The sequence below is a fragment of the Scyliorhinus torazame genome, chromosome 19 (genome assembly GCF_047496885.1).
Source record: "Scyliorhinus torazame isolate Kashiwa2021f chromosome 19, sScyTor2.1, whole genome shotgun sequence".
Taxonomy (NCBI): Eukaryota; Metazoa; Chordata; class Chondrichthyes; order Carcharhiniformes; family Scyliorhinidae; genus Scyliorhinus; species Scyliorhinus torazame.
The window spans coordinates 14407714-14422713 of NC_092725.1; the positions used below are offsets into that span (position 1 = coordinate 14407714).

Genomic DNA, 15000 nt, shown 5'->3' on the forward strand with positions numbered 1-15000 from the left:
CCTCCGCGATCCCACAATGCGCCGCGGCCCTCGGAGGACCGGATTGCGGCACTCCTCCGCGATCCCACAATGCGCCTTCCCAAGCCCCGCCCCCAAGCAGCACTTCATGACGGGGCAATCCTCCGCCACCCCACAAGGCCGCAGCGCCCGGGGAGGGGGAAGGAGGCGTTTGGGACAGAAATGCGCCTCCTTGGCCTCTTATCCACGCCCCCTTATTGAAGACCCGCCCCGCACTTTAGCCACGCCCTTCATTTCAGTACCACCCTCTTAAATGGGACACGCCCCTCACACAATCCCCGCCCTCTCAGCTCGGACACGCCCCTCATATTAGCCCCGCCCCTCATATTAGCCCCGCCCTCGCCGTCTGGACACGCCCCTCTCTCTAGCCCCGCCCCAGTCCTGACGTCAATCAATCGTGGCCGGTCAGAAGGATCTTCGCTTTTATTCATTGATCCTGAATTTTTTCGCTTTGCCCTCAGAACCGCATTGAGATTGGAGCCAGGTGAGGTGCGGCGCCGGTTGTAAAAGACGCGAAAGCGCCGCCCAGGAGGCGACATGTTTTATTCCCTTTTTATTTGGAGGCGTTAACGGTCGGTCGAAGTCATCACTTCCGCTCCGGCCGCTTGTGCGAATGGGGCGGCGGCCATGTTGGTGCGGGGCGGCCCGCTCCAGCCAGACAGGCGCGTTGGCCATCTTGGTGCGGGGCGCACTCCGGCCCCAAGCGGAGGGCGGGCGGCGGCCATCTTGGTGCGGGGCGCACTCCGGCCCCAAGCGGAGGGCGGGCGGCGGCGGCGGCCATCTTGGTGCGGGGCGCACTCCGGCCCCAAGCGGAGAGAGGGCGGTGGCGGCGGCGGCCATCTTGGTGCGGGGAGCACTGCGCCATCCAAAGGGGGGGGGGGGCATCGGCCATCTTGGTGCGGTCTTGCGCCTGCCCTCTTGGTGAGAGTGTCGGCGGCCATCTTGATGAGGGCGGTAGCTGCCAGCGAGGAAGGAAGGAGGAGGTTCGCGCGGGAGAGCTGGCGACTGGTCGGTCTGTGGGGGCGGCTGCAAAAAGAAAAGGAATTCAGTAAGAAATCCGCATTTACCAGCTTCACGACCAGGTAACTATGGAACTCAGGCGCACTGCCCACCTCAACCTTGTGGTGGCCAGTCACACATTCACAATAGTCTCTAATTAAAGGGACTGGCCCCTGAATTCCCCCCTATGGGGTTTATCAGGGACTACCTGATATGAATAGACCTTGGGTGTGGTCTCCAATGAGCCCTCCCTTCGGAGAACGCTCCACATCCACCCACTTGGCGAGCTGCCCTTCGTGGGATCTTCCTGCGCGTCGTTCGGTTGGCCCCAACTGCCCGCGCTGCCCCCGGTGGGCGAAGGATGGTGTACCGTCAAAATGCCCCATGAGCGCTGGGGCGTGGAACGGTTGCTTTTGTTCCAGGGAGGCAACAGAGAGAGAGGGGATGACAGACGAGGGTAACGTGGTGGATGTAATATATCTAGACTTCCACCGGGCCTTCCATTCGCCGCTCCCGGGTTGGACGACGAGCTCGGGTAACGGCTGAGATGGCGCTGGGGTGTGGCATGGCGTGGCAGAATGGTTTGACACTTCACGATTTGGACTTTGGCATGAAAAGCACAATTTCTAAATTTGCAGAATGTCACCCACCCGATTTGAAATTTGAGTCGGGGGGCGGGGGAGAAAGGTAGAAACATGTTACAGGGGCGTATTAGTAAACTCACAAATAATTGGTAAATGTGTAGAAAACAAAATGACTAACTTATTTCCATCTCTTTACAGACATTTGGCTGTGACCCTCCAGCCATGAGGGGTCCTTTACTCGCCCCCACAGGCGCTGAAGTGTGAAGGCTTCATCTACCCGGTCTCAACGCCGGCGTGCCCAGCCTGCCTGGCGTCTCTTACCCGTGAAGACAACCGAGTCGCCATGAGCGATTCTCACCACCTGGCGAGGACGCCCATCCCCGTGCCGGCCTTCTTCAAGGAGGCGGAAGGCTCCTTTTCCCTCAAGCGGCGGGGGCGGCCCAGCTCCCACAGCCTGACCCCCTGTCCGCCGGTCAAAACAGCCCTGCCCGTCAGTCGGGTCTTCCCCCGGCGCCAACAGACATGGAGCCACCCGCGGCCCCAGAGCGTCTCCGGCAAGGAGTCGGCCGTCCAGCGCCTGAGCAGCCGGGTCTATGACGAGAGCAAGAAGGACCTCTACTTCGAGCAGTGCTTCCAGAAGATCAGCAAGCTCGGCCACGGCTCCTTTGGGGAGGTTTTCAAGGTACGCGCACCCCCGGCAGTGTACGGAAGCTTAATACCCCTGGTGATGCCGAGGCAGCTGGGGAAGCAAGTTGTCGTGGGAACTCCCGAATTTGGACCCAGAGTAGGCCATTCGGCCCCTTGAGCCAATTCATTTAGCCTCTCATCGTAGGACAACGTCCCCCCCCACCCAAACCGTTACAATCCCAATTAATGTTATAACCGGACGGGAAGATCCCAGAATGGAACTCTGGTTCAACAGACCCTATCTTCTATTTTAAAAAAATATACAAGTGGGGGAACAGGCTCACTGGACTGCTGATTAGTTTTAACAATCAGAAAGAAAATGGATTAAACGTGAAAAAATTGGATTGTGATACAATCCTTCCTGATATCCCCCCCGCCCCCAGTTTAACGATTACATATGCATTTTAAGATTAACATGGATGACAAAGGACATCTTAAGTTACAATGGTCTCGTTAACACAAGTTCCTTTTTTTTTTGTTGAGATTTTTTATTTAAAACAAATTTGTAACATTTACAGAGAGAAAAAAGGCCCTGTGCAAAGAGCCTTAACATAGTGAAACGAACAGCGGGAAAGTATAAACATGGTAATAAGGCACTTCCCCGGTCAGCTCTGTTTGCCCGTGCCCCACGTGTTCAACTAAACTTAACGTGGCTCTAATCCCCCCCCCCCCCCCTCCCCCTCTCCCCCAAGACCTGACCTGCCAGGTCAACCCTCCGCTTGGCCCTAGCCCACCCCTCCTCCTACTCTCCCTCGTGCCCCTGACCTACGCTAGCTACGCTGACCCCTGCCCTTGGCGCCTGTCTGTCTCCCGCCCTCCCCCCACACACCAAGGACCCATTAACCTGATTGTATCTCATCGTGCCCTTTCAAGTCCCTTAACCAGCCCGTAACCCCCCCCCCCCCTATCAGAGGCCCCGATCTCCTGCCAAAAGGTACCAAGTGCAGGGCCCCCTTTGCAGCCCCCCCCCCCCCCCCCCACCTCGTTGCAAGCTCCCAAAAGCACCCTACACAATGCGCCCTCCAGCCCCCGCTCTCTGTCCCGGCAGAAAACAATCTTGGATAGAACATTACAGTACAGGATAATTTAACGAACCGCCGCCACACAAAAGCGCTGAGAGCCCAGAGTCCTTTAGTTCAAGTCCAGCTGCTTCTTTTAATAAAAGTCCACTCCTAGTCAGAGCAAGTTAGGTTAACAGATCGCCGCCACTGTACAGCACTGAAAAAGCTAAGTGCACGTCAGGTCAAGTCCAGTTTTGTTTCTTTAATGAAAGTCCAAACCTGTTCTGGTGTCTCGAAGTAGTGATGGAGGTCCTCAAACGTTACCCAAAGCTTCGCAGGACACAGCATTCCAAACCTCACCTCCTTTTTGTAGAGGGCTGCCTTTACCTTGATGAATCCTGCACGCCTCTTGGCCAGCTCCGGTCCCAAGTCCTGGTAGATGCGCACTTCGCAGTTCTCCCACCTGCTGCTCCTCTCCGCCTCGGCCCATCGCAGCACACGGTGTCAGCAAGCCGGTGAAAGCGGACCACCAAGGCCCTTGGTCGGTCGGTCGCCCGTCCCGGGCTTCCTTGCGGGGGCTCTATGCGCCCCATCCAACTCCAGGGGTCGAGGGAAGGTCTCCGGCCCCATCACGCCTCGAGCATACCCATCAAGTATGCGCCCGCATCCGATCCCTCGCAGCCCTCGGGGAGGCCAACGACCCTCAAATCCTGCCTCCTGGCTCTGTTCCCCAGCTGCTCCTGCATCCTCCTCTGGCGGGCGTTCAGCTCTTCCACCTCGTCCTCCAGCTCCGCCACCGTGTCCGCCTGGCTGGAGAGCTTCACCCCGACCTCCCTGAGCGCCTTCTGGACCGCCTGTGTCTCGACCATTCGGTCCATTACCGCTCTCATCGGGTCCAACGTGTCCCTCTTCAGTTCAGCGAAGCAATTCCTGAAGAACTCCATCTGCTGCTCCCTTGGCCAGTGAGCCTCCGCTCCCTGCCGTCCGCCATGTTTCGCCGCCCGGCCTGGGGTCCTTGCCGCTCCACTAGACCACTTCTGGTCAAGCTGTCCATACCGGGGGGGGGGGGGGGGGGGGGGTGGGGGGGGTGGAGCGGAGCCTCTTCCCTATCGTCCCCTCCACCGATTCAGGTCGCCAGGTTCCGAAAAAGCCTGTTGGAAAAGGCCCGACCTGCTTCCTCGAGGGCGCTACCGGAAGTCCTCAACACAAGCTCCTTTTAAGCGTGCATGGCGACTGTGATGAATGGCACACTTCTCTGAACCCCAAGTAAATGTCTGGAGTTCTCCTCTGATGTCCCCCCCGTTCCCCCCCCCCCCCCCCAAGATGACTGTCACGTCAGAGTCACGTCATTCCCAAAAACACACAAAGATTTTCTCTCATAATATTCCTGCCCGCGGCAGTCTGCATTGCGGAATCCAGACCATGTTTTCCAAATTACACTTTTAAACCTAGCTTCCATTCCACTTTTAACATGACAGCAAATCCAGTCCAGGATTTTACATCAACTCCTTTAGGATTTCTTTCTCTTGGAACATAAAAAAATACAGCACAGAACAGGCCCTTCGGCCCACGATGTTGTGCCGAACCTTTGTCCTAGATTAAGAACAAATTAATCTACAACCCGAGGAGAATGCTGAGCCCCAGGCTAATAGATTAGATGGCATTGAGGTGCGTAGGGAAGAGGTGTTGGCAATTCTGGACAGGCTGAAAATAGATAAGTCCCCGGGACCTGATGGGATTTATCCTAGGATTCTCTGGGAGGCCAGGGAAGAGATTGCTGGACCTTTGGCTTTGATTTTTATGTCATCATTGGCTACAGGAATAGTGCCAGAGGACTGGAGGATAGCAAATGTTGTCCCCTTGTTCAAAAAGGGGAGCAGAGACAACCCCGGCAACTATAGACCGGTGAGCCTCACGTCTGTAGTGGGTAAAGTCTTGGAGGGGATTATAAGAGACAAGATTTATAATCATCTAGATAGTAATAATATGATCAGGGATAGTCAGCATGGCTTTGTGAAGGGTAGGTCATGCCTCACAAACCTTATTGAGTTCTTTGAGAAGGTGACTGAACAGGTAGACGAGGGTAGAGCAGTTGATGTGGTGTATATGGATTTCAGCAAAGCGTTTGATAAGGTTCCCCACGGTGGGCTATTGCAAAAAATACGGAGGCTGGGGATTGAGGGTGATTTAGAGATGTGGATCAGAAATTGGCTAGCTGAAAGAAGACAGAGGGTGGTGGTTGATGGGAAATGTTCAGAATGGAGTACAGTCACAAGTGGAGTACCACAAGGATCTGTTCTGGGGCCGTTGCTGTTTGTCATTTTTATCAATGACCTAGAGGAAGGCGCAGAAGGGTGGGTGAGTAAATTTGCAGACGATACTAAAGTCGGTGGTGTTGTCGATAGTGTGGAAGGATGTAGCAGGTTACAGAGGGATATAGATAAGCTGCAGAGCTGGGCTGAGAGGTGGCAAATGGAGTTTAATGTAGAGAAGTGTGAGGTGATTCACTTTGGAAGGAATAACAGGAATGCGGAATATTTGGCTAATGGTAAAGTTCTTGAAAGTGTGGATGAGCAGAGGGATCTAGGTGTCCATGTACATAGATCCCTGAAAGTTGCCACCCAGGTTGATAGGGTTGTGAAGAAGGCCTATGGAGTGTTGGCCTTTATTGGTAGAGGGATTGAGTTCCGGAGTCGGGAGGTCATGTTGCAGCTGTACAGAACTCTGGTCCGGCTGCATTTGGAGTATTGCGTACAGTTCTGGTCACCGCATTATAGGAAGGACGTGGAGGCTTTGGAGCGGGTGCAGAGGAGATTTACCAGGATGTTGCCTGGTATGAAGGGAAAATCTTATGAGGAAAGGCTGATGGACTTGAGGTTGTTTTCGTTGGAGAGAAGAAGGTTAAGAGGAGATTTAATAGAGGCATACAAAATGATCAGGGGGTTGGATAGGGTGGACAGTGAGAGCCTTCTCCCGCAGATGGATATGGCTGGCACGAGGGGACATAACTTTAAACTGAGGGGTAATAGATATAGGACAGAGGCCAGAGGTAGGTTCTTTACGCAAAGAGTAGTGAGGCCGTGGAATGCCCTATCTGCTACAGTAGTGAACTCGCCAACATTGAGGGCATTTAAAAGTTTATTGGATAAACATATGAATGATAATGGCATAGTGTAGGTTAGATGGCTTTTGTTTCGGTGCAACATCGTGGGCCGAAGGGCCTGTACTGCGCTGTATTGTTCTATGTTCTATTTTACCGTAATCCATGTACCTATCCAATAGCCGCTTGAAGGTCCCTAATGTTTCCGACTCAACTACTTCCACAGGCAGTGCATTCCATGCCCCCACTACTCTCTGGGTAAAGAACCTACCTCTGACATCCCCCCTATATCTTCCACCTTTCACCTTAAATTTATGTTCCCTTGTAATGGTTTGTTCCACCCGGGGAAAAAGTCTCTGACTGTCTACTCTATCTATTCCCCTGATCATCTTATAAACCTCTATCAAGTCGCCCCTCATCCTTCTCCTTTCTAATGAGAAAAGGCCTAGCACCCTCAACCTTTCCTCGTAAGACCTACTCTCCATTCCAGGCAACATCCTTGTAAATCTCCTTTGCACCTTTTCCAAAGCTTCCACATCCTTCCTAAAATGAGGCGACCAGAACTGTACACAGTACTCCAAATGTGGCCTTACCAAAGTTTTGTACAGCTGCATCATCACCTCACGGCTCTTAAATTCAATCCCTCTGTTAATGAACGCTAGCACACCACAGATGTCCTTCACAGCTCTATCCACTTGAGTGGCAACTTGCAAAGATCTATGAACATCGACCCCAAGATCTCTCTGCTCCTCCACATTGCCAAGAACCCTACCGTTAACCCTGTATTCCGCATTCATATTTGTCCTTCCAAAATGGACAACCTCACACTTTTCAGGGTCAAACTCCATCTGCCACTTCTCAGCCCAGCTCTGCATCCTATCTTTGTCTCTTTGCAGCCGACAACAGCCCTCCTCACTATCCACAACTCCACCAATGTTCGTCTCGTCTGCAAATTTACTGACCCACCCTTCAACTCCCTCATCCAAGTCATTAATGAAAATCACAAACCGCAGAGGACCCAGACATGATCCCTTCTTCACTGCACAATTGTATTAAAATAACATCTGATGTTTGATTTACCTTTGAAGGCTGCTGTCCCGCTTTGAATCTGGTTCCTGCAATTATCTCTTTAAGTCCGAACACTGTTTACTCTTGAATTTTTTGGTCTCTGTTCCTTTAACTGCAGGCTTCTTGGACACTTCTCTTCATTTTTCTGGTATCCTTAACTAGCTGGGCTTCAGATTTCTGGCATCTGTTCTCTGAACCATTACATCTAGCAAAGCTGAGATAGCTTACTAAAACGAACTGTTTCTGGCAGAGTTGTGAGAGGTGCCTTATCCCCTACTACCTACGTCCAACTGCAATCAAATTACTTAAACATTTAAAAAAATTTAGAGCACCCAATTCATTTTTGCAATTAAGGGGCAATTTAGCGTGGCCAATCCACCTACTCTGTACATTTTTGGGTTGTGGGGGGGCGAAACCCACGCAGACTCGGGGAGAATGTGAAAACTCCACACGGACAGTGACCCAGAGCCGGGATCGAACCCGGGACCTCGGCGACGCGAGGTGGCAGTGCTAACCACTGCGCCGCCATGCTGCCTAGCCACAGTGTTCACATGGCTGGGGTCCAGCTCAGCTTCTGGTCCATGGTAACCCCCAGGATGTTGAGAGGGCAGAGGTGTATTCAGCGATGGTAGTGCCTGGCACTTGTGTGGCACGAACGTTACTTGTCACTTGTCAGCCCCGAGCCTGGATATTGTCCAGGTCTTGGTGCATTTGGACACGGACGGCTTCAATATCTGAGGAGTCGCGAATGCCTCTGAAGGTGAAATTTTGCAGGGTGTCTGAATTGCCCATTCATGATTCTGTCCTTTTCTCTTGCTGCTTTCCGTCTCCCACACCCTCCCCGCTCTCTTTCTATCCTCCCCCCTACCCCGTGCTCCTCAACCCCCCCCCCCCGAATCCAATCTCCCTGTTCTCCCTCTCCCCGGGGAGGGGGACGGTGCCACAGGTGCGAAGCAAGGAAGACGGGCAGCTCTACGCGGTGAAGCGCTCGATGGAACTCTTCCGGGGAGAGACGGACCGCTCGCGGAAGCTGGAGGAGGCGCAGAAACACGAGAGGCTGGGGGCCCACGCCAATCTGGTGCGCTTTGTGCACGCCTGGGAGGAGAGGCGGCAGCTGTACATCCAGACGGAGCTGTGCGACGCCAGCCTGCAGCAGTACGCCGAGGGCTGCTGCCCACTGCCCGAGCGGCAGGTCTGGGCCTTCCTGGCGGACCTGGCTGCCGCCCTCAAGCACCTGCACGACCGGGGACTGGCGCACATGGACGTCAAGCCGGCCAACATCTTTGTGGCCGGAGGCCGCGTCTGCAAGCTGGGCGACTTCGGACTCATGCTCGAGCTGGAGGAAGGAGACCTCAGCGAGGCCCAAGAGGGTGACCCCAAGTACATGGCACCAGAACTGCTCAAAGGCATCTACAGCAAGGCGGCTGATATCTTCAGGTAGGATGTTCCGAGTGTCACAGTCTGTCAGATACACTGTCCTTTCCCTCTCTGGGACAGTGTCACAGTATGTTAGATACACTGTCCTTTCCCCCTCTGGGACAGTGTCACAGTGTGTTAGATACACTGTCCTTTCCCCCTCTGGGACCGGGTGTCACAGTGTGTTAGATACACTGTCCTTTCCCCCTCTGGGACAGTGTCACAGTGTGTTAGATACACTGTCCTTTCCCCCTCTGGGACAGTGTCACAGTGTGTTAGATACACTGTCCTTTCCCTCTCTGGGACAGTGTCACAGTGTGTTAGATACACTGTCCTTTCCCTCTCTGGGACAGTGTCACAGTGTGTTAGATACACTGTCCTTTCCCCCTCTGGGACAGTGTCACAGTGTGTTAGATACACTGTCCTTTCCCCCTCTGGGACAGTGTCACAGTGTGTTAGATACATTGTCCTTTCCCCCTCTGCGACAGTGTCACAGTGTGTTAGATACACTGTCCTTTCCCCCACTGGGACAGTGTCACAGTGTGTTAGATACATTGTCCTTTCCCCCTCTGGGACTGGGTGTCACAGTGTGTTAGATACACTGTCCTTTCCCCCTCTGGGACAGTGTCACAGTGTGTTAGATACATTGTCCTTTCCCCCTCTGCGACAGTGTCACAGTGTGTTAGATACACTGTCCTTTCCCCCACTGGGACAGTGTCACAGTGTGTTAGATACACTGTCCTTTCCCCCTCTGGGACTGGGTGTCACAGTGTGTTAGATACACTGTCCTTTCCCCCTCTGGGACAGTGTCACAGTGTGTTAGATACACTGTCCTTTCCCCCTCTGGGACCGGGTGTCACAGTGTGTTAGATACACTGTCCTTTCTCCCTCTGGGACAGTGTCACAGTGTGTTAGATACACTGTCCTTTCCCCCACTGGGACAGTGTCACAGTGTGTTAGATACACTGTCCTTTCCCCCTCTGGGACTGGGTGTCACAGTGTGTTAGATACACTGTCCTTTCCCCCTCTGGGACTGGGTTTCACAGTGTGTTAGATACACTGTCCTTTCCCCCTCTGGGACAGTGTCACAGTGTGTTAGATACACTGTCCTTTCCCCCACTGGGACAGTGTCACAGTGTGTTAGATACACTGTCCTTTCCCCCTCTGGGACTGGGTGTCACAGTGTGTTAGATACACTGTCCTTTCCCCCTCTGGGACTGGGTGTCACAGTGTGTTAGATACACTGTCCTTTCCCCCTCTGGGACTGGGTTTCACAGTGTGTTAGATACACTGGCCTTTCCCCCTCTGGGACAGTGTCACAGTGTGTTAGATACACTGTCCTTTCTCCCTCTGGGACAGTGTCACAGTGTGTTAGATACACTGTCCTTTCCCCCTCTGGGACAGTGTCACCGTGTGTTAGATACACTGGCCTTTCCCCCTCTGGGACCGGGTGTCACAGTGTGTTAGATACACTGTCCTTTCTCCCTCTGGGACAGTGTCACAGTGTGTTAGATACACTGTCCTTTCCCCCTCTGGGACAGTGCCACAGTGTGTTAGATACACTGTCCTTTACCCCTCTGGGACCGGCTGTCACTGTGTGTTAGATACACTGTCCTTTCCCTCTCTGGGACAGTGTCACAGTGTGTTAGATACACTGTCCTTTCCCCCTCTGGGACCGGGTGTCACAGTGTGTTAGATACACTGTCCTTTCCCTCTCTTGGACCGGGTGTCACAGTGTGTTAGATACACTGTCCTTTTCCCCCACTGGGACAGTGTCACAGTGTGTTAGATACACTGTCCTTTCCCCCTCTGGGACAGTGTCACAGTGTGTTAGATACACTGTTCTTTCCCTCTCTTGGACCGGGTGTCACAGTGTGTTAGATACACTGTCCTTTCCCCCTCTGGGACCGGGTGTCACAGTGTGTTAGATACACTGTCCTTTCCCCCTCTGGGACAGTGTCACAGTGTGTTAGATACACTGTCCTTTCCCTCTCTTGGACCGGGTGTCACAGTGTGTTAGATACACTGTCCTTTCCCCCTCTGGGACAGTGTCACAGTGTGTTAGATACACTGTCCTTTCCCCCTCTGGGACAGTGTCACAGTGTGTTAGATACACTGCCCTTTCCCCCTCTGGGACCGGGTGTCACAGTGTGTTAGATACACTGTCCTTTCCCCCTCTGGGACCGGGTGTCACTGTGTGTTAGATACACTGTCCTTTCCCTCTCTGGGACAGTGTCACAGTGTGTTAGATACACTGTCCTTTCCCCCTCTGGGACCGGGTGTCACAGTGTGTTAGATACACTGTCCTTTCCCTCTCTTGGACCGGGTGTCACAGTGTGTTAGATACACTGTCCTTTTCCCCCACTGGGACAGTGTCACAGTGTGTTAGATACACTGTCCTTTCCCCCTCTGGGACAGTGTCACAGTGTGTTAGATACACTGTCCTTTCCCTCTCTTGGACCGGGTGTCACAGTGTGTTAGATACACTGTCCTTTCCCCCTCTGGGACCGGGTGTCACAGTGTGTTAGATACACTGTCCTTTCCCCCTCTGGGACAGTGTCACAGTGTGTTAGATACACTGTCCTTTCCCTCTCTTGGACCGGGTGTCACAGTGTGTTAGATACACTGTCCTTTCCCCCTCTGGGACCGGGTGTCACAGTGTGTTAGATACACTGTCCTTTCCCCCTCTGGGACCGGGTGTCGCAGTGTGTTAGATACACTGTCCTTTCCCCCTCTGGGACCGGGTGTCACAGTGTGTTAGATACACAGTCCTTTTCCCCTCTGGGACCGGGTGTCACAGTGTGTTAGATACACTGTCCTTTCCCTCTCTTGGACCGGGTGTCACAGTGTGTTAGATACACTGTCCTTTCCCCCTCTGGGACCGGGTGTCACAGTGTGTTAGATACACTGTCCTTTCCCCCTCTGGGACCGGGTGTCACAGTGTGTTAGATACACTGTCCTTTCCCCCTCTGGGACCGGGTGTCGCAGTGTGTTAGATACACTGTCCTTTCCCCCTCTGGGACCGGGTGTCACAGTGTGTTAGATACACTGGCCTTTCCCCCCCTGGGACAGTGTCACAGTGTGTTAGATACACTGTCCTTTCCCCCTCTGGGACAGTGTCACAGTGTGTTAGATACACTGTCCTTTCCCCCTCTGGGACAGTGTCACAGTGTGTTAGATACACTGTCCTTTCCCCCTCTGGGACAGTGTCACAGTGTGTTAGATACACTGTCCTTTCCCCCTCTGGGACCGGGTGTCGCAGTGTGTTAGATACACTGTCCTTTCCCCCTCTGGGACCGGGTGTCACAGTGTGTTAGATACACTGTCCTTTCCCCCTCTGGGACAGTGTCACAGTGTGTTAGATACACTGGCCTTTCCCCCTCTGGGACAGTGTCACAGTGTGTTAGATACACTGTCCTTTCCCCCTCTGGGACAGTGTCACAGTGTGTTAGATACACTGTCCTTTCCCCCTCTGGGACCGGGTGTCACAGTGTGTTAGATACACTGTCCTTTCCCCCTCTGGGACAGTGTCACAGTGTGTTAGATACACTGTCCTTTCCCCCTCTGGGACAGTGTCACAGTGTGTTAGATACACTGTCCTTTCCCCCTCTGGGACTGTTTTTTTACTTGGATTGGTTGAATGTTGTAATGTTCTTTCTCTTTTCCTTGTCCAGTCTGGGAATGACCATTCTGGACATCAGCTGTAACCTGGAGCTGCCTCGCAGTGGGGATGGGTGGCAGAAACTACGACAAGGTTACTTGCCCGAGGAGTTTGTTTCAGGTAAGAAGAGTGGCCAAGCTCAAATGGCAAAGTCCCTCACGCGCGCTCTCTCTCTCTCACGCGCTCTCTCTCTCTCACGCGCTCTCTCTCTCTCACGCGCTCTCTCTCTCTCACGCGCTCTCTCTCTCACGCGCTCTCTCTCTCTCACGCGCTCTCTCTCTCACGCGCTCTCTCTCTCACGCGCTCTCTCTCTCTCACGCGCTCTCTCTCTCACGCGCTCTCTCTCTCACGCGCTCTCTCTCTCACGCGCTCTCTCTCTCACGCGCTCTCTCTCTCACGCGCTCTCTCTCTCACGCGCTCTCTCTCTCACGCGCTCTCTCTCTCACGCGCTCTCTCTCTCACGCGCTCTCTCTCTCACGCGCTCTCTCTCTCACGCGCTCTCTCTCTCACGCGCTCTCTCTCTCACGCGCTCTCTCTCTCACGCGCTCTCTCTCTCACGCGCTCTCTCTCTCACGCGCTCTCTCACGCGCTCTCTCTCTCACGCGCTCTCTCTCTCACGCGCTCTCTCTCTCACGCGCTCTCTCACGCGCTCTCTCTCTCGCGCGCTCTCTCCCTCGCGCGCTCTCTCCCTCGCGCGCTCTCTCCCTCGCGCGCTCTCTCCCTCGCGCGCTCTCTCCCTCGCGCGCTCTCTCCCTCGCGCGCTCTCTCCCTCGCGCGCTCTCTCCCTCGCGCGCTCTCTCCCTCGCGCGCTCTCTCCCTCGCGCGCTCTCTCCCTCGCGCGCTCTCTCCCTCGCGCGCGCTCTCCCTCGCGCGCGCTCTCCCTCGCGCGCGCACTCCCTCGCGCGCGCTCTCCCTCGCGCGCTCTCTCCCTCGCGCGCTCTCTCCCTCGCGCTGTCTCTCCCTCGCGCAGTCTCTCCCTCGCGCAGTCTCTCCCTCGCGCAGTCTCTCCCTCGCGCAGTCTCTCCCTCGCGCAGTCTCTCCCTCGCGCTCTCTCTCCCGCACGCTCTCTCTCCCGCACGCTCTCTCTCTCGCACGCTCTCTCTCTCGCACGCTCTCTCTCTCGCACGCTCTCTCCCTCGCGCTCGCTCTCACGCGCTCGCTCTCACGCGCTCGCTCTCACGCGCTCTCTCTCACGCGCTCTCTCTCACGCGCTCTCTCTCGCGCTCTCTCTCTCGCGCTCTCTCTCTCGCACGCGCTCTCTCTCGCACGCGCTCTCTCGCACGCGCTCTCTCGCACGCGCTCTCTCGCTCGCTCTCTCTCGCGCGCTCTCTCTCGCGCGCTCTCTCGCACGCGCTCTCTCGCACGCGCTCTCTCGCACGCGCTCTCTCGCACGCGCTCTCGCACGCGCTCTCTCGCACGCGCTCTCTCGCACGCTCTCTCTCGCACGCGCTCTCTCGCACGCGCTCTCTCGCACGCGCGCTCTCGCGAGCTCTCTCTCACGCTCTCTCTCTCTCTCACGCTCTCTCTCACACGCTCTCTCTCACACTCTCTCTCACACGCTCTCTCTCACACTCACACACATTTTCTCTCTCATGAACATTCTCTCTCACACAGTCTCTCTCTCACACACTCTCTCTACACAAACACGCTCTCTCTCTCACACACTCTCTCTCACACTCTCTCTCACACACTCTCTCTCTCTCACACTCTCACACACACTCTCTCTCTCTCTCACTCTCTCGCACACTCTCTCACACTCTCTCTCACGCTAATTCTCTCTCTCACACAGTCTCTCACTCTATCTCTCTCACACACACTCTCTCTCACACACACTCTCTCTCACACACACTCTCTCTCACACACACTCTCTCTCACACACACTCTCTCTCACACACACTCTCTCTCACACACACTCTCTCTCACACACACTCTCTCTCACACACACTCTCTCTCACACACACTCTCTCTCACACACACTCTCTCTCTCACACACACTCTCTCTCTCACACACTCTCTCTCACACGCTCTCTCTCACACACGCTCTCTCTCACACACGCTCTCTCTCACACACGCTCTCTCTCACACACGCTCTCTCTCACACACGCTCTCTCTCACACACGCTCTCTCTCACACACGCTCTCTCTCACACACGCTCTCTCTCACACACGCTATCTCACACACGCTCTCTCTCACACGCTCTCTCTCACACGCTCTCTCTCACACACGCTCTCTCTCACACGCTCTCTCTCACACACGCTCTCTCTCACACACTCTCTCACACACACTCTCACACACACACTCACACACTCTCACACACACACTCTCTCACACACACTCTCTCACACACTCTCTCTCACACACACAGTCTCTCTTACACACAGTCTGTCTCACACACTCTCTCTCACACACACTCTCTCTCACGCACTCTCTCGCACGCTCTCTCTCGCACGCTCTCTCACGCGCTCT

The 15000-nt window shown here is 54.6% G+C and overlaps 1 protein-coding gene across 3 annotated transcripts in view; it reads left to right on the forward strand.

The window, feature by feature from the left end:
* Nucleotides 1–107: 107 nt before the first annotated feature.
* Nucleotides 108–15000, forward strand: part of pkmyt1 (protein kinase, membrane associated tyrosine/threonine 1) — a 95812-nt gene continuing 80919 nt past the window's right edge. For 2 of the 3 annotated variants that reach the window (XM_072484063.1, XM_072484065.1), the window contains exons 1-4: nucleotides 970–1100; nucleotides 1800–2283; nucleotides 8404–8894; nucleotides 12548–12654. In XM_072484063.1, coding sequence (XP_072340164.1) covers nucleotides 1945–2283; nucleotides 8404–8894; nucleotides 12548–12654 — 937 coding nt within the window. In that variant the 5' untranslated portion in view covers nucleotides 970–1100; nucleotides 1800–1944. Of the gene's footprint in view, nucleotides 503–969; nucleotides 1101–1799; nucleotides 2284–8403; nucleotides 8895–12547; nucleotides 12655–15000 lie in introns of those variants that run through there. The other variant, XM_072484064.1, reaches the window with a different exon arrangement.